The 24,820-nt window shown below is 37.2% G+C and overlaps 1 protein-coding gene across 2 annotated transcripts in view; it reads left to right on the forward strand.

Annotated features, from left to right (window-relative positions):
- Positions 1-24,296, forward strand: part of UNC5D (unc-5 netrin receptor D) — a 173,343-nt gene extending 149,047 nt beyond the window's left edge. For both annotated transcript variants that reach the window (XM_076358781.1, XM_076358782.1), the window contains 6 exons: positions 2,608-2,776; positions 4,457-4,684; positions 8,216-8,365; positions 13,495-13,659; positions 15,518-15,696; positions 17,991-24,296. In XM_076358781.1, the coding sequence (XP_076214896.1) occupies positions 2,608-2,776; positions 4,457-4,684; positions 8,216-8,365; positions 13,495-13,659; positions 15,518-15,696; positions 17,991-18,195 (1,096 nt within the window). In that variant the 3' untranslated portion in view covers positions 18,196-24,296. The remainder of the gene's footprint in view (positions 1-2,607; positions 2,777-4,456; positions 4,685-8,215; positions 8,366-13,494; positions 13,660-15,517; positions 15,697-17,990) is intronic.
- The last annotated feature ends 524 nt before the right edge of the window (positions 24,297-24,820 follow it).

Consider the following 24,820-nt stretch of genomic DNA (forward strand, 5'->3'; position numbering starts at 1 on the left):
CTTGAAAAATTTGAGCTATTTCTGATGGGAATCATCACCAGTAGCATAACTAAAACTCTGGATTCACGTCTCCTTAGGGTTTTGTGCTGAAAACAAAATAACCTATATTTTGCTCCCATTACTGAAGATGAATTGTCAAGCTTTGTACTAGCTTTGTAGGTAACTAACTTCAGCAAAATTCCACCACCACCTCCCCACCCTCCCCGTATTTTATGCATTTGTCAGCAGCAGCCACTGCGCAAAGGATGTGTTTTGAGAGAGAGAGAGGATAGAAATCCACCAACCAAGTTAAATAACTAAGGTTTGACTCTTTCTCTGGAAATACGCTTTTGTTACCCCCTTCCTGCAGCTGCGTCAAAACAGAGATAAGGAAGTAGAACGTATGAGCCTCTGCTGAGGTACAGCAGAGAGGAATCTCATGAACTGAGTAACGTACTGAAAAATAAATATGTATAAATTAGGCTTGAGGGTTTCTAGTAATTCTGAGACATTTTTCTTCGTAAGTAACTGGATGATTTCTTAAATTGGCTGGAAAGAGAAGTGATTTGGGGTAACTGCTGGAAGATTTTATTTTTAAGGAAATCAAATAACGGTTTGTAAAGGGTAGCAGGGGTTGGTGTTAAGTGATGGTATTCTGTGCAAAAGCAGTGTTTTCCTAGCAATGAAGGAGTTGTGAAAAGTTGTTTGTTATTCGTAGGCATAAGCAGAAGCAAGTAGTTTTTTGCTTGAACTGTTTGCTTAGAATAGTCATTCTGGTATCAGTTCAACAAAACACACAATCTATCTATCTCATGTGTCTCTAAACGTGGTAAGACTACTGCCATTGCTGAGATGCTTTGCTGCAGCAAGGCCTGCAAGCACTGCCTGCTTTGTTCTCTCTGCTCTTCCCCCCCCTTACACACCCGCTATTCAAGAAGAACATGGCAGCTACAGTAGAGGCTGTGTTCGTGCTTTGATTTCTTTTTAGCCTAAGAATGCTACAAAAACTTAGAAGCACTGAGGCTTAGGGAGCATTTATTGTGACACTTGAAACAGCAAAATTGGCCTTTTTTGTTAGCATGTTGTGTCTTCTTTTTTCTCACTCCAGTCTTCATCTCACAGATACTTGTACATGTAGTCCTTAGTAAGGGATGCCACTGAAGTTGTTGGAACTTTTCAAGTCTTTAGCAAGAATGGTATTTTTAACTGCATTTTCAGAGTACCTGCTATTACAGTTATACCAAGAATGCTACTCACAGGTGATGTTAGATGGATGTGCAAAGTCAATTTGCAGGATTGGAACCTGATTGATTTAAGTGCAGGGCTACACATAAGTGTGCCTACATGAGAGCTGCATTCACTTAATATATTATCCAAGCTGGCTTGGGTAACTTAGAATTCAACAGTATAGCCATGAAGCATTGGGCGCAGCATAGGCAGTATGGGATGGTTTGGTTGTTGCCATGCTGCTATTGCAAAGCTCTAAGGGCAATGTTGTTGTTAGCTTGTGACATGGCAGTAGAACTATATCCTAATTTTCAAGCAGGGATTTTCCTCTTATTTATATCTTCGTATTATTATATCATCTTATTTATATCTTGGTTGAGGTTCTTCCCCTTATTTTTATCTTGGAAACACCATTTGATTAATTTTAAGCGTGAACTACATGTCCAGTAATTCAGAAGCCAAAAATTGGGATCATACAACCCAGATGAAGTATTACAGTGTAAAAAAAAAAAACAAACAAACAAAAAACCAAACCAAAAAACCCAACAGGACGTTTCAATTGCTAGCTTTAATGTCTAAGAAGTAAGTCTCATCCACTTTGTCACTGGCTCTGCAAAGGTGTTTATTGTAAGAGGTAAGGAAAGCACATTTATGTGGGACAGGATTAAATTTAGGTTTGAATGAAAGAGAAGATTCTTGTCAGATACTTCATCTTTGTAACTTAGCAAGCAGTTAATCTAACCAAACATAGGTGATTACATTCAGATTAGATGAATCCCTAGACTTCAGTTGTGCTGATGGGATCTCCCTTGACTGTAATGGAGCCCACATGCACATATCAACCTTGGAGAGTTCTAAATTTAAGCAAAGAAGTTCTGTCCCTGATGTCTGCTATAAGATACCTAGCTTGTTCATTCTGCAGAATATAAATGTGTTTTCAAACCAGGGAGATCACACTCAATCTGGAAAAATTTATGAGACACTGTTTTTAAACCATAATTTGTTTTACCTTCACTACTGTGAAAATAGGGTTGATGACAGTCTTTGAAGGCAGAATTAGATGGTAATACTACCAGCTGGTGCATAAAGCAAGGCTTACTTGCATAGAGTAATTTTAGTGTTGTATTTGGTTTAAGCAAATTGAAATGTATTTTAAAGACCAGAATCCTAAACTAACCAGCCAACGATTTGAGTAGATGTGGCCTAATAGTTTTGTTTCATCTCCAGCTACTGCTTCTACATGAAAATTAGCACAGTAATTGGCTTGCTTATTGTTTTCTGTAACAGATGAATGTACTTAGATTTTAACTAAAATATTTTAAAATTTGCAGTTAAAGTAGATTTTTACTCCTTATTAAAAAGAGCCTGACAGACGTTATTGTCTTTTCCCCACACACAAAGCCTACAGCCAGAAGGCACAGATGTTCTTCTAGGACCAGAAGTAACTTGTGGGCCCTCAGATTTGTCTGTCAGTACTCCGTTTGCCTTGACAATACCACACTGCGCAGAAGTAAATTCAGAGCACTGGAATATTCACTTGAAAAAAAGGACACAGCAAGGAAAATGGGAGGTAAGTTTAGACTTCCGCTCCCACTTAAAAGGCTGTACTAACGATGGAAACATGATTACTCTTATTCATGCAGGCGCAGGTCAAAGATTACATAAGTGATAGAAACAGTCATCGTAAAGAAACAATTTAAAAAAAAAAAAAATTTTGCATTTTGTTAAGAAGCAGCTAAACTATTCTCAACTATTTTACCAAGATGTGCAAGAAAGGGTCAATTTTATGATCTAGCCCATGTGACATGAGAAAATATTCATTTTCTCAGATCACTTAATAATGGAGCCAGTAGCCATTTATTTTTAAAAACATTGTTTTGCTAGATCATAGCTACCAAAGAGACTCATGTCAGAACAGTCATTAGATCCACGCAAGAATTTATCATGACATAAAGAAAGTTATGGAACTAGTTAAAAATATACACTTCAATTTTTTTTAACATAGACGGATCCTCCTGATTTAAAAATCTTGTCTCTTTGTACATGTCATTTTAATGGGCATTCAGTGATCACTCTGTGCTCGTAACTTCTGAACAATTAGTGTACATTAAATGAAATATTTTGCTTTTTTAGCTGCAAGTGTATTTTCTAATCCTGATTTACTGGGGAAATTAAGCTTTGTGCATTTGTGACATGGGCATTTAATCATTTGTGTCTGTCCACCTGCACTTTTAAGCCCACTGGCCATCTTCGACTGAAACTGCTTGGTAGGCAGCAGTCTCAAACATAGTAAACTTTCTGCATCATCTGGGGAGACAGCCTACTAATAATACTCCTGAAGGGATGGCTAAAACATGAACCGAACTGTTGTTCAACATTACAGAAATCCACACAGGATGGAAAGGTTCTGAATTTCCCAACTATTAAAGTGTTTGTTGTACATGTTATTAAAACTGCAGAACTCGGTAACTAGACGCAAATCCATAGTCAATCAGGTTTTATTGCACTGCTGCTGCTGGAACTATTTGGTTCATTGCATAGTGAGGGAAAAAAACAGTAGTTAAAACATTCATGGATACCATAACTCACTATCCTTTTCCTCCTCTAAACCACTATGTAGTTTGTTGCTCTCGTTTAAAGCATTTCAAGTTCAGCTTAGTTTTCCTACTTCAGATGCACTTAATACTCAGTCAGCTCCATCAGTGTTGGTTACAAACACCCTGGAATTAATGAGGAGCGTAACACCAGACTGTAGACTGCTCAGATACCTCATCTAATGATGCTGTAATGCAGAACTAAGCATGAAAGGCAAAAGAGTGGGATAGGTAGTTTTCTGATGAAGGTAAACATAACTGTAATGGATGTTCTGAAAGGAAGTCAAATACCAACTATTGTTCAAGGTTTGCTTATTGACTTTAATCTTCAAAGTAATTTCTTAACTTGATATTGGGAAAAAAAATTAACTAGAAAGTCAAGAGCACTTGAAAAAAGATGCTAAAATTGCTTACACATCATCATTATTATTATATGCTGTACACATTGAATTCTGCACAATATATTGCCATAAATCCTACTGCTGACTCAGGGCTAAACTGGGAGCATTTACTCATATAGGTATCTTCTCCCCTTCCCTGAGGTCAGCATGAGTAAAGAGTGCACAGACTGGCTCTCAGAAGTACTTTACATTCCAGTTGAATAAAAATAAACAAATAATGTCATAACTCCTATTGTCCTGAATTTCATTTTGCAGGAAGTGATGTCTGTGGAAGAGGAAACTACTTCTTGCTACTGCCTGTTGGATCCTTATGCCTGTCACATTCTCTTAAACAGCTTTGGAACTTATGCTCTTATTGGAGAACCGATCTCTGACTGTGCCGTTCGACAGCTGAAAGTAGCGGTTTTTGGCTGCCTGTCTTGCAATTCTCTGGATTACAATCTGAGAGTATATTGTATGGATAACACACCTTGTGCATTTCAGGTAAATGGTTTCACTTTGTTAATTTGGTTTTAGTTATTTTTCCATAGAATACTAACTTTCCTTTATTCCTGGGGATAGTCCCTGTGCAACAGCAATAGTCCACAACTCAAACAAATGAGAATACTGTATTTTTTTTATGCCACAGCTGCATGACTTATTCCAAGTCCCTTAATTTCTCTGCACTGTTGTTTCACTTGTGGATTTACACTGCAAGAGCTTTAGGACAGCCAAACTGTCTTTTCATTTTTTGCCAGGCAGATGGAAACCCACTCTGCCCACATTCTAGAGTAACCAAAAATCTCACAGCCATGGTTAACACAGCACAAAGCTACAGCTGATAAGCAAAGAGTGTTAGGTTGGGCTCAGTGCCTTGGCTACGACATGGGCACAGGCAGCGCTTGCTTGCATCTGGAGCTGAGTGCTACTCCACTACAAGCAGAAAATGTAAGTCGTTATCGTTTGATGTATAGTATTTATCACGCTCATTACCCTTACACTGTCATTAGTCAGTTCAGGATTTCCTCTCCTTTTTACAATTTGAGCAAGAAGAAAGAGATTGCCCCACCATCTTTTTAAACAAAAATTAAATTATAATTGTGCATTTCCCCTTTTAAAAAAAAAAAATCACAAAACAATCCCCAGGTACTGATTAAAATTAGCATGATTTTTCTACATGGAATTCCAAGACAAAACAATGAAATTCATTGGCTTTTGCAGCCTTAGTAAACTCAGAAGCTTTAACAAAATGGTTTTCTTTTGGGAACTGAAATGAAGACAGTTGTGACAGATGAATTTTTGCTTCCTTTTCCTATCGTACAGAATAGAAACATGAATCTTAATGAAGCACGCACTAATGTCTATGTGCTTCTAATAAAAGCAAAGCCACTGAAAGGATTGTAGAAAGACTTACAAAAGCTTTGTAATTATACCCTTTATAACACTTACACAATTTGTGGGTTACCAGTATTTTCCTGGATGAGTCTGCTGAAATTCAGAGGCCCGAATTCCTTCTTAGGCATTTGTGAACACATAGAAGTAGCTTTGAGTCCTACATTCAGTTAATATAAACGTGTGTTGTCTGATGCCTTTAGCGACTCTGCATCAGTTATGCCCTGCCTGTATGCATTTAGTATTGTGCAGCACGTTTATAAAAATGTACAAAAATCTTCGGAACTTTTAAAGATAGAGAAACAAACTCCCACAAAATTGTGCAACACAACTACGAAAGAGGCCCACAAGAGGGAAATGAGATTAATCTTATTCAGAGCAACTGTTTATTTTTTTCACACTCCTTCATTACAGCATGGTGCAGTCTCTTTCAGTGATTCATTCATGCTGAATTTTACCTTCAGTATATTAAACTAAAAAAAACCACAAAAGCCCCCACCCACAGCAGCCTGATTTGACTGTACCATCTTGTTTCTCAAATTACTGTCACATTCAGCAAAACGATGAAGGAGACTGACTTACTTTTTTCTTAATGCACATTAAAATAAGTAAGATTTTAAAGTTACTTGTTGCTTTTCTGTAGAAAAGTGTTAGAATAATAATTACCAGTTTTCCACATTCACAGAAATTAGAACAGGGTGTTTGTACATAATGAGACGACTGTATATTTATGAAATTATACTTCCCTTAAAAGTATGCTGCATCAGCTTGATGCTAGTGTTGTAAATATTAAGTGGTGAACATGGGAAATACAGATTTTTTTTTTTTTTTTTTTAATAAAGTATTGGAGTCAGGCTTACCAAGTTTTGTTTGACACTGTTAATCCTTTACAGTGCAGTCCTATATGGGATACAAAGTTCCTTGATTTTGTCCCGGTGTGAAAACTTACCTTAATTTTCTAACAGGTGACTTTGCCCTTTATGCAATTCCTATTGTGTTGGGAAACTCTTGGCTCTCAAAAGATAAAAGAACCAAGTCCTTTGTATTCTGTATTTTGCCATAATCCTGCTGACGCTTGTGGAATTAAGGGCCATTATGCATTATTAAAGGTAGAGCAGTATTTCTACAACTACAGTACATTTTAAAAAAACGCAACACATTCAGGGAATTTTGAAAATAGTTCTGAAATAAGCTAGTCCCTTTGCTGATGAAAATCAAAAGCTAAAGTTTCCCTTCTTATTCCTTCTTTCATATAAACCCAGCCATCAGGAGTTAAAACAAACTGAATGCCTGTAAATTGGTTTAGAATAGAAATCCATTATTATAGTTTCAGAAAGCTCTAGCAGTCATTATATTTTCAGAAGGTCACAATGATTCCAGTAGCTCTTCCAACAATAACTTTACTACTGACAAGCACTAAACCTCTTCATTGTACACAGATTTTATATAATTTATGAGGATAAAAAAGGTAATTTTGAAAGACTGCTTGCTAGCTGATTTTTAAACACTCCTGCAAGCTTTCCCTCCTCACTAGTATTTTTACTGTGACAGTACAGGAATAAACATTGCGTAAGTACAGGCAGGGGTGATTTTTTTTACTATTATGTTTTAAATTCACAGGATTATATAAAAATTTAGGTTGGAACAGACCTCTAGAGGGCTGTAGTGCAAATTCCTTCTCAAAGTCAGCCCTTCCAAGATTGCTCAGGGTCTTGGCCCAGTAATTCTGGAAATGTCCAAGAGAGGGGAAATGAAACTGAAGCGTTTTGTCTAATGTGTACGCTTGCTGTGTTTCTTTCAGTGCTCTTTAAACTCCCCAGAGTACTTCCTCACCAAAACTGCTATTGACTTAATCTGTAACTGAGTAGACTATTCACCAAGCATGCCTTATGTTGTCTATTGTCCTTTTAGTCTGTTAAGTAAATATCTCGCTCAGCTTTGTATGTCGAGTCTTTAAGGAATACTAGACACAACCTGTAGGAGCTTTTTATTCAAAAGCTTAATTAAAATACCAAGGGTAGTTGTGTTATTCCAGAACAGAATAGGGACTAACCTACAATGATGTCACAGTTTAACCAGTTTCCATTTTCCTCTTTGGAGGGAAATAGCTTTACCTGGAAATGGGCTGACATAGTCTTGCTTCCCTCTTCATGCTGATGTTAGAGAGTGCTCTGGGTAATGAACTGCTGGTAAACGTCTCCTTTGTAATAGTGATCTTGTGGGATGCAATAAAATAGTAACAGTCAAACATGAGTAACTTTCAGTAAAAAAGAAAACTGGCTGGCTTTGACTTGAAACCCCAAAATGTGAAGACAGCCACTACTGTGTTGCAATACCCTTAAAGATTCCTTCTCAAGTACTGCGCTCCTAGTCTGAAGGTATGTGGGTATTGATACTGAGGTAGCCAACAAGAAAATTCAGTGTCACAAGTACCATCATTACGTACACGGAAATAGAGCTGACAATGCCTAACCATCCTTTTAACTCCAGTGGTGAAATATAAATGTCAATGCCCATCATCTGCCCCGTGAGAGAAATACTCCACTGCTGTACCCTGGTAATGCTGTAGGTGAACTAGGCACCTTTCATAAAGATGAATGTTCATTAGATTTGGTGTTCGTTCCTAATACTCTACCGTTGCAGGAAGTGGTTTCGGATGAAAGACTCCAAGGAGGACAATTACTGGAGGAACCAAAACTTTTGCATTTCAAAGGGAATACCTTCAGCCTTCAGATATCTGTCCTTGATATCCCTCCTTTCCTTTGGAGAATTAAACCATTTACTGCATGTCAGGTACCTGTCAATTTTATTTGTTTACATTTGCATTCAGAGGAAGTAAGAATTTTCACTGGTATAGGCATAACCCAAATAAGACAATGGTCCCTTTTATTTTTGGAAGGTGTGGTTTTAATCTCTTGAGCATGCAACAAAAATGCATTGCCTTATGATTTTGACAAACACAGATTTCATATGTAACAGAATGCTTTACATTTTTCATTTTACAAAAATGCAAGCTTGTACTTTTCCTCATTTCAATTACCTCCAACGGAAGGCCTATATTCTTGTTAAAATTTATCACTCGTGAAGATGTTTCTTGTATCTTTGTCATTCCAATTTCGATATAACTATGAATATATGGCTGAAAATTACATTTAAATGTCATGAGTTCAAATTACAGCACGTATATACTAAGAATGAGAACTGAGGAAGAGCAAATTATATTTCTGTACTATATTAATTAAAGACGCTGTTGAAGACAGGAAAGTAAAAATCAAAACAAAAGAATTTCTAAGTATATTGGTTACTGGAAATTATAAGCAATGTGCTGGCACATACAGTGGGCTGGTCTTTTAAAATACAGAACTTACTTAGACTATATAATCTCCCTTTTCCCAGAAGCATATAGAGAGACAGTTATCTATCATTCAGTATTTTGGCAAAAAAATTGTTCTAAATGTATTGCCATGTTCTCCAAACTTCTCTGAAACTTAGAGCCCATTGCTGATGGGCTGATCTACATCCAGATAAATTCTTACATCATTAAGAATACAAGGATAATTTATGCTACAACTTAAGAACTGAAAGAAACCGCATCATTTTCAGCTTCATATGAAGAACTGCTTGCTTTTAAGTGTTTTGTTTATTCTACTCACTTAATTGCATTTTAAAAGACAAACCAATCAGTATTAGGATGCCCCCACTACTATATCAAATACCTATCAAAACTAGTACCTTCCTGAGCAGTAAAAAAATCATGGGAGTTTTCTCTTAATACAACAAATTGAGTTTTGCCTCACACCATACTATAAACACAGCTCTGTACTTTGATTAATTTATTGTCTCTTGATCCCTTGTCCAATCCTGGAGACTAAATCTGCATGACAGACTAAAATTCAACCTCAAAGCGCCATTTAGAAAGAGTCTGTTTTCTGAAAACTGCTTTCTAATAACTGTTCGATAGATCTGAACTAAATATATGTAGCATTATCTTATGTTGATCTCTTCTGACTGCTTTAGAAGGCAGACAAAACACCTTCCACAGGCCCATCATGCAGAATGTGTATTAGTTAAATGTCCAGTGTACAGGAGAAAAAAAATCAGGAAAGTTTTAACTGAACTTGTCTTGCCATGGTGACCGCTTAAAAACACCACCTTACCGTGGTGAAAAATGTCCTAGACTTTTCTTGCAGCAAAGCAACTTCTTTAAATAGCTCTAGTAATAGAATATAAAACTGTTCAGAGATGAACACTTTCACTCCCTTATATTGGACACAGTAGAAATTACTGTTCATATTGTTTGCTAAGACTGTTGCAGAAAGGCATTGCAACTACAGAAGGAGGAACAGACCCTAAGAACCCAAATAACACTGTGGTATGATAAATTAGAAAAATGGCCTGCAGAAAACACCACTTACTGTGCTGTCTGCAAACAACTTTGCTGATGACCAGAGTAAGAGGTTTTACTACTCTAGCCTCCATGTTTCTTTGTAGTTAAGAATTCAGGGAGGATTATTTCTGCCTGATAATTTCTGTAAAGTTGTTATTTCTTTGGGGCATTACTTCCTTTGCTGGTTGTGAGTCTCTGGTGCATGCAAAGTTCTGAGAGTGACTCAGAGGCCTCAAAATACTTTGTGTGCGGTTCAGCACTTTTCTTAATGCTGTGTACAACTTCTATGAATAAATATATTGCTTATGGTATATTAAACTCAGGTATTTTTGTTCTCTGTTGGCAAGTAATAGCCTAGAGTTTCCAGTCAAAACTGAACTGCAGGGTGCTGTTAAAACAAGACATGATAGCCAATGCAAATTTCTCTATACTAATCTTCACGCGTTGCAAGGACCTCACTTTGCTGAATCTAATGCAAGTCGCACAGTCCAAAGTAGCTATTAAATTTATTGCTGCAAGATAAAAACAAAAAATAAAAAGTCGGATGAGGGAGTCATAACCCACAGAAGAATGCTTAAGTGCTGTGCTTGCTTTAATGGCAGACCTGCTGAAGATTTTGATCATAGCAGGCGCATTACCCATTCTCTCAGCAGCCACTCAGTTAGAAAGAAGCATGTGCAAAACCTCTGCTGACAGAATGGTCTGACACACTGCTGATACTGAAGCCAAATAAATATTTACATTTTATAATTGAGTATAGTTTGGGTGACTTGGACAGCTGAGAAATACAATAATTGTTTCTAACAGAAACTGCAGAACAACTTATATTGGCTTTGTATTTCCCCCTCAGTGAAATGTTTTGTGAAATGTCCCAACTCTGTTGACAGCTCTGATTTGGTTCCAGCCTCTTTCTTTATATATGAAAGAATCTGTTTCTTCAAGTGGAGTTTCTTCCAGTGTTTACTTGTTTTCTCTCCTATGTACCTCACTTTAAAAACAAGCTGACTGTTGTGGTTGTCAAGATCAACTGAAAAGAGCCTGTTCCATAATTGTCTGTTTGGTCCACCAAACGAAACCATTATCAGCTAGTACGATGAGGAAAGATTTATGTTAATGATTTCTCAGATAGATAAGTAAAGATCCTGCTTCAAGGCTTGAACAGATGAATAAATCATCATGTAAAACTGTGGCATAAAAGCAGTTAATGGCAGGTGGTAGAGTTTCTCTAGACTATGCTAAGTGCATTTGTTTGTCCTGGCCACCCTGCAGGAGAGATGCTGAGTGCTTGTTCACCATGTTCACAAGTAACTAGGGGGAACCCTCAAAAACTGCTTGGGTGTTAGAGCAGGAAGAGGCTGTGACAAGCATGTTAAGAAGTCAGACAGGCACCTTTGGGGCTTAAGAGCAGCTGTCTTCCTAGCATCTTGTGTCTCTTGCAGGATCCAGTGTCTGTCTGTAGCTATGAGATGATTTACATTCCCTCTGTCTGCTAGGAACTTAATTATAAAGGGAGAATAAAACTGAAAGCATTTCTGGAATGCTTTAAACACTTATCGTTCCACCATGCTTTGCCCCCCCCCATTATGTTTCACATAATTCTTTTCAGCTGAGTGATTCTTCCACTCTGAATGAAAGCAGAGATGATTACTCTGGAAAAATCTAATTACAGTTGCTCCACTTCTAATATTTTGCTAATGTTTTCTTTATCGCTGTTGGTATCTTGCTACTGATACCAACTCAGGACCTAAATGCAGAGCTTGTCATTATCACTTAGTGCATCATTACAGATAGCCTGAGACACTCTTAAGAAGCAGTAAACTGCGTATCAGCTATGAGTACAACGATATTCTCCTTAGTTTTAGTCTTGACTGTACTTCAAAGTATAGGGTGAGGCTGATCTTTGAAGCTGTACATTCTCCGATTACCAGCGCATAGCTAATTTCTTCAGGGACATAGAAAAGATCGCAACCTAAGTCCAATAAAAATTGCTTATAGGAAGGCAAGAATGAAGAAATGCGTGTTTTCTGAGCTGTAATCTTTCAGGTGAGCTTCCATATATAAACTGATCATAAGAGTTAAATGCATGGTTTACTTGATTTAAACAGCTAATTATGACAAGCGACTAGTTGGTACGCCACCCAGTTATAACTATCAGTAGTAAATACTGAAGGAATTATAGCTGCCTATAGGCAGCACATTTTATGTCCTTGTCGGTGTCACTTATTAACCCTTTATAAAGCTCTGAAAAATGCAAGCAGAATGCATGCCCAGATTAAATTTGCATATAGTAATTACTGTATTTTCTTTGAAGGATCAGCTTCACATGCCATTCAAGTCAATTCTAAAATTTAAAAATAGTACCTGAAAAAGGGACAGAATAATCTGAAAATTCATAATTCTCCTCTAGAAAAACTAATGTAAAAATCTTTAAACTAGTTTTCTCGTGTTGGAATAATTGCTCATTGAAGCTGTTTAATGCTGTCCTATAATTATATGGATGAATGCTAAGATACAGTAGAACAAAATATTAATATCAGTCTTTTCTTCCCTTTTACATTATTCTCCAGGTTGCCGATTCTACAGTATTTTCCAATATTTTGAAATTAATAAAGAACATATTTGGTTTAATTGTTTTTAGTATTTACATGCCTTCACGGCTACAATGTAGAACACCATAGTGGGTTTATAGCTGATGTTAGTTTGAAAATGGGGAAAAAAACCCCCAAACATGTTCTGAAAGCATAAAGAGAGGAGACCAGTAACAGAACTTTGGTATTTAGAAAGTAATCATAAAACAGAAGTTAGCTGCCCCCTATGTACTTCTCCTGTCTATTTCCATACATTTTTAGGAACTCAAAGCAACCAGAGATGCCAGAAATCTCTGATGATTTAATTGCTGCAGTTGTCTATATAGCATTTGATGAGGGCATTCATCCCATAAACTGTCCCTGGCTGAAGTAGAGGAGTCACTGAAAGTAGTCACAGAATATAACAGGATGAAACTAAGAAGTAAAACTGAGACTGACCAATGATGTGCAGTGGGCTGCACGTGACTACCCAGGCAGGTGGGTGTTTTTAAATTTGGATGGACCATAAATATAGAAAATATGCTGTCATGCTCTATGCTGCATTAACTTACAGAGGAAGTACAGTTCTTGACGGGAAGTTCCTTTTTTTGGATTCTGTAGTACAAGGTGATGGCAAGGAGACACGGATTAGAGTAAGAGTTCTGATCCCTGCCTAGGAGGAGTAAGTGAAGTGCATCTTTCCTAAGTTTCATTTCAGATGGGAGTCTCTCATCATTTGTGTCACTGAATGAAATCTAAGCTTTCACTAAATGTAAAATCTTAGTATTTATCAATTGAATCGTCATTTAGTAGTTTTGTCCTAGTCTGAGTTTGCAGGGACATTAGTAAGAAAGCAGTTGCAGAGAAAAATAATGGATTTTTTTTTCCCTATTTTGTGACTGTCACAACTTCTCTCTCTCTTCCTCACGCCTGCCTCCCCATTCTTGTGGGATACGTTTCTCTCATAGGAAGTCCCATTCTCTCGCGTGTGGTGCAGCAGCCAGAAGCCACTGCACTGTGCCTTTTCACTGGAGCGCTACACTCCTGCGACTACACAGCTGTCCTGCAAGATCTGTGTCCGACAAGTCAAGGGTCATGAGCAAATCCTACAGATCCAGACATCCATTCTAGAGGTGAAGTGTTCTCCCTCCTTTTTGCTGTTAGGTTGCTGTGTAGTATGAAACATGATCCCTCCCCATTTTTGTCCTTTCTATCTCTGTGTAGTTTCTTATGCCCTGTTCAAAACCGTAACAAGTATATAAAGCCTTACAGATTCCTTTTCCAGCAGAAATCAAAGTACAGAGATTCTACAACACTAAAAATAATTTATATTTGAGTTGGTGGCAATAGTTTTCTTGCAAAAAGTTTTTGAATAGCTTGCAGAGCACCGAGAGTTGAAAATAGATGGATTGCTGTATGCTGTTAGGCCACTGGCTATTCGCTTATTAGAGCATTTTTGTGTACACAGAATGTCTTGCAAGGATTGTAACTTTGCTCACAGGTGAAAGAAATCAAACAGGTAGTCAAGCAACCTGGTGATGTGTCCTTCAGCAATGAAAACATCAGCTGCTTTTTTTAGATTATTGCGCATCTTTGTTGATTAATCCAGATTAATACTTCTGGATTAATGATATATGCCCTTTGCTAAATACACTATGCAGAGAATGCAACAACTAAGTAAGAAAACCACAAACAACATTCTGTATAAAAACATCCTCAGAATCCGGCCAAGCGTTTTTCCAGTTCTTTGTTGTTATTTCATAAAAAAGGTCTGTCATTCTCTATATACCTCAATACAATGTTGCTGCTGCCTTTTTTTTTTGGTCTCTTTTTTCAAAGGGACCTATCTGTCCGCAAGTCCCTAGAGCATGTTACAATTCTGTCTTCAAATGGATTTGCTAGTATGGAAGGGCTTTCTCATGCCTATCTCAAAAAGTGATTGAAGAGTGAGGATAATTTAACTGTAAAATAAATATATAAAAACCAACTGAATACTTGAATTGCTCATTGCTTTACAATTCCCTGAACTAACCAGGTAGCAGTAGCTTATCTCACATGTGCAGGGTATGAAAATCTACTATTGTTCTGCATATTTAATTGAAACAGTCAAACCATGCGATATATCTACAGCACTGCTATTACTTTGCATGGATGACTTTTGGGATGTGTCATAAATGTTATATGAAGAGACTATAGCATCATTGTTATTTAATATTTATGATGCATTGCACTGAAATGAATAATGCATGGAAATGTGACTCTTATTACACGACTGGTATAATTTCATAGGAAAAGAATGGGCCAGATCCACAAAAGGACCTGGATTCCAAAGAGATTTTTAACATGGAAGAACTGAGGTACTTACAGAATTCAGGTGTTTTTTAAAAAAAAATCACAAACGAGGGATTTATGTGTCCATATTTTAGGCTTAAGCAATTAAAGATTTAGAAACCCATATGCTTTTGTGGCATTCCATCTACCAATCACTGCTCTATTGGACTTCATCTGTAACACAAAAATAAACAAGAGGAGGAACCTTGTAGAAGGAAAATGACACTATTTTAAATGTTTTTATACATAGGTACTTGTGATGTTCTAGAAGTTCCTTCACAAATCAGAAAAATACCTCTTAGCTATTTAATTTTCTGTTGTCAATTCTACAAACTACTCAGGCTCAGGTTTGATTCTTTCTTCCTCCAAAAGCAGACTTGATACATCAATAGGTATACGTAGGCAGGCTCACTGCAGGCAGATCCCTGCATAACAAGGCAGCAAAAAGTGTACAGAACTGTCTGCACTCACAGCTATTCTCATTCTGAAGAGGCTATGCAGAAATCCTGTCTCAGTTCCCCATTTCTAAACAGAGTGGAGTGTTATGATAGGACTCTTGGTGTTACTCTGTTACTATGCTAAAGAGAGCCACTTCCAGAGCCGAGGCAGACAGAAAGCCTGATGCCCTAACTAAATGCTTTGCTTTTATATTCTGTGTAGAATGAAAGAGAAACCATCGCTTTCTTTGCACATGATGACAGCAACTTCCCTGCACAGATGGGTCCAAAAGCATTCAAAATCCCCTACTCTATTAGACAACGCATCTGTGCAACATTTGACACACCCAATGCCAAAGGCAAAGACTGGGAGATGTTAGCACAAAAAACCTGCATTAACAGGTAATGGAAGGCAATTTTGAAAGGTGAACATTTACATATGCAATGGCAATAACTTGCTGCTCTTATGGGTTTATTTGTTTGTTTGCTGGTGTTAAAGATGTGTGCATAGCAATTAACATACTCTCAAGGATAAGCTGTCGTTTGTACATTCTTTTATATACGAGTAGCTGCTGAAAACAGGAAGCGCTCTCTCCTCTGAATAAACCCGTGTGCCCTGTCCTACCTGATGGTTGCTTCTAAGGTCAGTTTCTTTGTTCTGGACTTGACCTGTTCTTTGTACACCCACAAGAGTGGGGTCTTGGTAAAGTATGTAACACCGTGGAAGGATTTTGGCACTGTTGTGTACTACAAAAGCCGTGGTTTAAAGGACTTAGGAGGTTGCGTGTTCTCTCAAAAAAAAATTGGATGGCCTGTTGCCTTGGCTTCTATCTACGTATTTTGTATTCCAAAATGAATTATACACTTTGCAGATTTTTTTTTTTTTTTTTTTTTTAAAGGAAAAGGCATATTTAAAAAACAAAGTCATGATCTACTGTTAGGAGTAATAATATTATGATTATTAAAACTGAAAGATGCAGTAAAAACTAATTTACTACTTATTTTGCTTTTTCCTCTTGGCTAAATTAAATTGGTAGAGACAGTTCACTCACAGAAATATTTTCTGATTGTCACAAACACCATAAATACATTCCCAAGAGGGTAGAGGAATACTTAAATCAAGCAAAATAAATTTTCATTGACTTCTTGCTTTGCATGGCAATCTCAATAAACCACATCTGAACCAAAGAAAAAAGTAATCTATAGTGAGAGAGTCAGAAAATTCTGCTTTACTTATCAGCGTTTGCTGCCTATTGTCAGGCACTTTAATCTCCCCTGGGTTCTGTTCTTCATGTGTAGAGGAAGCTGGAGGAGATGTCTTCTTTCTCAGGAAACAGAGACAGTGTACTAAGGAGATTACACTGACTTGCGTAAGACTAAATTTATGATAGCCCTTTAACTTTTGATTCTGTGTTGGAGACACCTGGTAGGGTCTTTGCAATATCTATTTTTATAAAATCAAATTCGTAGATAGAAAAAGGAAGGTTTTGAGCAGTTTAAACAACCCAAAATGTAGTTATAAAACCAGATGGTAGAGCATAAATACTTGACTTCATAGATTTCCACGTATCTGCTGTACATCATAATCCACTAGTGACATCATAGTATTTCCCCCATCTATTTCAAAATACAGGCCACTGCCATCCTAGCAGTTCTGTTGAAGTCAAGGTATTACTTGACAAGAGTAACAGCCTGGCTTTAGCTCCTCAGTTGGGACAGTAATCTGTTCTTTCAATGCACTGAAACTATTCATATTGTTGCTACAAGGAATGTCTTTAAAGCTGGAATTGTACTACATGTACACACACACACGTGCACAAACTGTTCACTGTATGTTAACTTTCGATCACCAATAGAGATGAATGTACTGAGGAAAGGTAATTAGCGAAGCTTGAGGAAAAAAAAATGGTATCTGCCAGTTTTTTACTGATGGGTAACAGTCCAAAAATGGTCAGTAGCAAATATTTAATTATCATGGAGTTGGTTTAAAAAGCCAAGCAATAGCATTCAAGTCCAAATTTCCTTTTCTATGCTACAGGTTTATCTGTTTCTTCCTGTATTTATAGATATGTATCTATATGTAATACAAATGCTATAAATAACATTTATGCTTGTGACTGTGAAGTTAATGTATTTATTCAGATGATTATGTCCAAAGCTCATAAATAGAAGGGGTTATAGGGTAATGTGTTTAAGATAAACACTTGGTTTTACCAAATTCTTTGCAAATATCTCCTCTGCAAAGTCCTAAAACCTACATATTAATAAAATATAAATTTACAAATTAAAAGATGTCATATCTTCACATCATCACAAGCATCAATTTAAGTTATATAATTCCTGTCCCTGATGAATACTTGCTAAGTTTACTAATGACGCTTTCCAGAACTGACTTATTTTCGAAATGATATAGGATGGTACTGCTGGCCAGCATTTATGTACCTCAGAATATAAAAGTCCCTTGTTCATTCTACCTCTGCTAAACTGAGCAAGTGACATTTGAAGAATAAATACACCAGTGTGTGTCCTCTTGAGGGTTGCCTCCACTATCTCATCTAGGTCTTGCTGAAGGTTTTTTGTTTCTTAAACACATCCATAGTGCTAGGCACAACAGAGGGCACTTTCACATTAATGGCAGCTACAGTATATACTGTTCCTCATCCTTTTTGTTTCACCTTTTTCTCCCCTCCTTTTAGGAATCTCTCCTATTTTGCTACACAAAGCAGTCCATCTGCTGTCATTCTGGACCTCTGGGAAGCCCGACATCAGCACGATGGTGACCTTGACTCCCTAGCCTGTGCCCTGGAAGAAATAGGAAGGACACACTCCAAAATCTCAGACATAACAGAAACTGAGATTGAAGAGCCTGACTTCAACTACAGCAGACAAAATGGACTTTAGTCACTTTTTTCCATTCAAGAACTGATGGCCAGCTTTGACTATTACACTAGAGAATCTCTTTGGCAGGGAGGAAATAAGGGTTCCTGCGCACTGTGTGTATGGAAACAGACACTCATTTCCATAATGCAGTTTTCAGTTGGAGGAGCAGAAGAAGCCCTATTAAAAATCATCTCAGTAATAAGGAAAACACAAGCTTCTCCCTGTCCTCTCTCGTTTAAAATTCATGTTTTAATGTCAAAAACAAAACTACACATCTATCATTCCTGGGGCAGGAAGGAGTGAGATACAGAGCCATAAAAGGTAAATATTATGACATAATGTATTTAGGAAACAGTAATGCTAATATAATGCCTAGTGAAAATCAGCAAACATGATATTGACTATTTAGAGCCACTAGAGGTTACTCCTAGTTTAAAGGTTTGTTGTCTTGGGGCCTTGACAAAGTCCTGTTGTCAAGGACTCCCCTTTGTCCTGCATCTCTAACTTACCACACTTAAAGAGTGGGTTTAAAACGTCATTTGATAGCATCATATTGTCACTTGGTATCTGCTACAGAAAAACTGAAAATCTGGCCTTATCCTGTTCAGATGTTTGAGGAATTAGAAGATCTCATAACTATTTAATTAGTATCATATATATTCCAAACAATTTATTTTAAAAATTCAATCACTTAATGAATGTACATTTGCTGCAGAGCTTTCCTGCCTATTCTGTTAACAAAATAACAGAACAAAACCCTTCTCTGTGAAATCAGTGTGTGTGAGAAAAATTTTCTAAAGTTCTCAGTCTGCAAACTTTCAGTTAGTCAAAGAATGTTTCTTTGGGGGTGGATTTAAATAACCAAATAAAATGCAGGAAATTGCCAGCCCTATTTTAGCAAGTTTACACATTTTTTTATTACTTCATGTTCTGGGGCTAAACTAAAAAGTAAAGGTGAAGTCAACCAGCACAGCTTAATTTTGGTTTAGTTTCAGGTTGAAACAATAAACCCCACATGGTACTGCCAAAAATTGGCTTGATTTCATTGTACAATTTGGAAATTTTAGGGGATATAAAGCTGGCTGTGTTACACTTGGTTTAGTTACAAACATACTGCATTTACCACCAAACCCAGAATCTAACTAGAGAATTCTCCTCATTGTTTATCCATTTAATACAAAAATAATTTATTACTTCAAATGAACCAAAAAGAGAGCTGTCACTGTGAGTGAGTGTCCTTAGTGGAACTGGTACTGAGCCAAACTTAACCATTATTTTTACTCATATATTCTTTAAAATTAGCCAAGGTGCTCGTTAGCTCTGGTCCAAGGCTATCAGTTTTGGTGATAGGAACACAAGTCTTTAGGAGCTTTATGGAAATGCAAGAAATTGAAAACAAGCATTCTGGGTTTTTTTTTTTTACCCCTGTATTTGGCCGAGAGCAGCATGATAGGCCACAGGGTAGGTACTTAGTGCGCAAATCTATCATAATCTGAAACTATTTCTTTACCCAGGATTCCAGTTCTGAAAAGTACGATGAACAACTCTTGATGTAAGACTTTGCTTGATCTTGCTGATCTGAAATTGCAAATTTCATTGCTTTCCCAGCTCAGCAGGCTGGAACAGTGTTAGACTTATAAATGCTTAGACTTCCCCAAACATTTTCTGCACTTTAGTACTTCATGCAGCCTGACATGAGAGTTCCTGTTTGCAATGGGAATTCATAATGGCTGCAAGCATATTTAAGACTGAGACAAAAATACCAGCCTATTTGGCAGCAAGCTGTCACTGTTTTCAGCAGCACATGGTTCTATCTGTGTTTGAATTGTATCTAGTGACTTCCAGTCCTCCTCCTCAGAAACCTGTTCTTCATTGGACAAAATGTCATGAATTTAAAAAAATAGGGAATGGCATCCACAGAAAAGCAGTGGAGTTCTAGTGAGCTGCTGTTGTCTGGGAAACCAGCTACAGTCACTCTCCAGCAGTTAATTTGTTCTCAGCTTCTCCTCAGATGCAGTTTTAATTTTCAAAATAGCTTAGGTTAGCTACCACAACAAAGACCTAAGTACTGCCCTGCAGGTGCTGTACCATATTCATGTCATTCCAAAGAGCTGTATGTATTTTCTCCTCTTGTTTTCCAAATATATGCGAGCTACACACAGCATACAGGGTCAAAAAGAGCTCAGACCTTAAAGCTTTTTCTCAGGAAATGCACAGTGTTTACTTTCAAGACTTGGGTAGCTTTGAAAAACCTCAATGTACAGCAACACCCAACTCTGCCTACTGAATGCTCGGAAAAACCTAGAGAGAGAAACCAGAAGGTGTCTAGACTGACTTCCTCCAAAGCACATCTAAAAGGGCCTTCAGACTGAAGGGATCTGGGTTGTACATCAAAATCCAAGTTAGATGCAAAATCCAATGAAGTCTAGTGTCTGAATTAATGTACTGAAAAGGAATAAATGTCAAAGTTTCTTACAATGCCAGAAAAGAAACCGTTCAGTTTGAGGCCTAAGGTAAGATTTTAATTTTACATTGCTCAATAGAGTATTGTTGTTAACCTTACTTTGGTTAACCTTGCTAAAGCAGCTGCTTTGTTACTGATCTTACTGTAGTGAATCTGAATCAAGATCTCTGACTTTCTCTAACCTATTATTGTTTGGATGCTCTCGTATTGTTTAAGTGGACTAGAAATGGCACAATACTGCTTATTTACTATTCTCCCATTGGAATGGGGTTTGAAACAGTAACCAAACCGCTAGCCTACATTTCTAATGCGAGCTTATCTAGCTGTACACCCAAGTCTTAGAACTGCCATACTATGTCCGGTGAAAATCCATTTAGTCTTGTATGGTATCCCTAATAGTGACCAGGATTGAAAGTTTAGGGAAACAACATAAGAAACATGCCCTGTACTAAAGGACTTCCTCAGCAGGGGGTTGCAGCTGGACCACTGTGTCTAAGAATCACTGATACTGTCCTTCCACAAATTGACCCCTTTTGAACCCACTGAAACACTTGGCCTTCATGATCAACATCCAGGAGGAACAAATGCCACAATCTTCTTTTGCATTTTTTTAAACAGCCCTTCCTTTCCAAGCTTTCCTTTTGTTCAACACGTGCTGCCTAACAATTGCACAGGGCTCCCCTATTTCTATGTAGTAAGGAATACCGAGTAACTGTTACCAAATCACCTTGTCCATATTATGCATTCTTTTACAGGCTTCTCTCGCATTTCATTTCTGTTGTCTAGACTGAAAAACCCTGGTTTATTCTACTTCTTTGAACATCCTTGCTGTTATTCTCTGTATCATCTCTAGTTCTGTATCTTTTTTGAGATGGAGTGGCCAATAACCTGCTGTTCAACAGGAATGCAGGCTGAATCACACAGTTCCTCCATTTCCTCAATTTCTTGCTGTTCCCACATTCAGTATCAATCACAGAGGATTAAGATCTTGCTATTAGCATAAAGCCACAAGAAACGCCTGCGAGAGCGTGCAGGATGCCTGAGAATACAGTAACTGACTTTACCATGCAGATGAGACAAGCTAATACATCCTGAACATCCAGAAAATCAAACCGTGAGGAAAAACTGTGTAGCTGAAAAGAAAGACTGAGGTGACAAAGATGTCTTCAAAATCATTTAAAAAAAAAAAATCATAAAAAGGAAATTATTTGTTCTCCATGATAATGATGAATAGTGGTAGGCAGTAACTAGACAATAAGAAGTTAAGTTAGACTTTTGAATGGAAAAATACGCTACATTTTTTCTCTATTCCCTTTCCCCCTGCTGCATCTGTTGATTACCTGACATGCCTGTTTTCAGATGCTCTCTTTCTGTTGTTTTGTGTTGGCATCATGGGATGATATTAATAGCACTTAGCACTTTTACTTATAGAGGCTTATGCCAGTTCTCCTCCCTTTTTTATGCAGTCCCAGTTTTAGAGAAGGAGAAATTAGAACGGTTTTTAGGTAAATGCTTCTGCTACCATATAAATGAGGCAGCAACATGGATTTTGTTTCCATTAATAAACAGCTAAACAATACAAGTAAAGATGTTAAATGTTTGCTTCCTATTTTCCACAGTAGAAAGCAGCTGACTTTTGCCAGCTCCCCCACAAGCCTGATGTAAGTATGCCTTGCAATACAGTATTCTCTCAGAACGATAATTTAGAATTTGTATGCAAATGCTATATAAATAGATATGTTGAACATTATTAGCAATCTTAAAACTCCAGAATCACATTTTTAACATCCTGTGTTAAAAAGATTTTTTGGAAATCTGTATACATATATATATATGATTTGATCCAAAACACAGATGTAAAGGAGCATCTGAAGCAGGATTAGAGGCCAGAAACTGAAAATTTATTCCTTTCCTCTATTTTATAAATTATGACTTTTGAAAAATAATTCTAAAAATCTCTTCACAAACTAGAAAGTAAAAGAAAGAGAAATGTAATGTTACACACTTAAGATTCCATCTAACTGCCCTGAGTGTGAGATGGTGAAATAGCCATTTTGATTTTACATCACCAAAGAATCTGCTCTAGTATATTTTCATCTTCCTAAGCACTTTTCCCAGATATTTCTGTGCTGTGAGTCATATAGGACTAATAGTTGCATTTTAAAAATGACTTACAATTTTGTCACCAAAATGGTGCACGTCACAGCTCCGCCAGACTGCAGCATCGTAAAGCTAATTTACAGTTTCTACCACACTGCTTTTGCAGTCTTACTAGTTTACATTAAAATCCTTTAAGCCACAAGGAAAGGAACCCTGCGCTCTGCAGATTTAAATTCAAACTTCATTTACCAGTGCAAGTCCCATAAAACCAAGATGTACTCCCACAAAAATTTTATTGGGCTTTTTGTAAGATGTAGATGAAAAGATATCGACACAAGTCTCTTAAAATACAGGGAACTATTTTTGTTGTTATTTTTATCTCTGGCAACAGCTGGTCTCCTCCTCTATGGGCCTGTGCACAGCTTGCTTTCAGCAGGTTGAGAGAGAAGCTTATTCAGCATAAATCACTAAAACAGGGATCATGTAGGACTACATGGTATTAACATCATCCTAAAGGTCCATTCTTTTTTTTCACTTGAAAGATAGTGCTAAATGAGAGTTTTAAAACATTCAGTAACCGATCAATTCCAGATAATATTTTCCACTACAAAAAATATAGTTTATGCATCCAGTGAAGCTAAAACAAGTGAGGAACTGTTGTAGAGTTCTGTTCATGATTTGGATTTTTTTTTTCCCCCAGTCTATTTCTGCCTATAAAACACAGATTTAAGCAAAGGGCTGCATTATTTCTTGGATGGTAATTAACTGAGTGGAAAACAGGAAATTATTTCTAAGTCTTTAACAACTATGAATGATCTGAAGATTTGTCTTTCTAGCCTTTCTTTTACTAATTTCAATTATACCTAGGAAGTTCTCCCACTTTTTACACAGCAGTGTAAATGGTTAACATCATTCACTGAGAACCTTCTTCATGTTAAACCTGCTGAAGAGTGTTTTCTATGGGCTGTTCATTTGTGGTATATGCTTTCGTAAAATTACTCCCTTGACACTATTCTTGCTTCAGAAGAGGCTGGCGGTTTTTCCGCAGCAGCATATAAAATGGCACACATATCCCTTCTTGGATATATAATGATTGTCTCATTAAAACTGTCTAGTTAAAATTACTTGAAACTTAAAGGATTCCTGAGCAAGTACAGTAACTAAAATAATAGGTATGTAACACACAATACCTGGAGCAACAAATAAAACTCAATATGCCGGCAAAAGATCATGAGTCATTTTCTAGCAACGCACAGTCTAGCTCTTTTCTCTCATTGCCAATACTAGCATAAATGGTAGCAAAAATCTCCTTTCCAACATGGATAAAAATAAATAAATCACTCTAAGATTAAAGAATCACTTAGAGAATCATTTGATAGTAACAGTGTCTGCAATGCAGAAAACAAAACTGATGTTCTACTCATTGCTGCAAGTAAAAGAAAAATCTGTCAGTATCCATGTTCGCTGTTCTGTCCAAAAATAAAATAAATGTCTAGGAATTTGCCACTATATTTTTTGTATTAGAGGTGAATAGTACAGATTCTACTAGTGTTTCTTGTCTGGGGCTTGGGTGGGTAGGGGTGTATTGTAATTTTCAAGCTATTGCAAAAGTTGTATTGAATACTGGTTTGTGCTTGACAAGGGAATCCAGGTGAGCCAGGATTCAATGGGTAGCCGCCTTGCCTTGCTGTCACAGGGTAACTAGAGCTGAAGTCACTTGTGAAAATTTAGCTAAGGGATAGGGAGATTAGATGACCCATCCCTGATCTGTAGTGTAGTGTACTGTAATCTGATGAGATTAGACACTCACCTACTGTAGACCGTGGTGTTGTCAGCAGCTACTTAGTTTGTCTGCCCCTGGTGTGATAACCTTGGTTAAGAATGTACTTCTGCAGATTTAAGATGTCAAACCCCTGTGTTATCTGGTCTCTGTATATAAATCTTATTGTCTAATCCCAAAAGGAAATGTGTAGCACAAAATGAAGTTAAAGGTGTTCTGCACCAAGCCTGGTTAAAGTTTTTTCTGATACAGCAGGAGGGGGAAGACATGGATCTAACAGCAAGTGTATTTGCTACAGAGAA

This window comes from Aptenodytes patagonicus, chromosome 24, assembly GCF_965638725.1.
Source record: "Aptenodytes patagonicus chromosome 24, bAptPat1.pri.cur, whole genome shotgun sequence".
In the NCBI taxonomy this organism is placed as follows: Eukaryota; Metazoa; Chordata; class Aves; order Sphenisciformes; family Spheniscidae; genus Aptenodytes; species Aptenodytes patagonicus.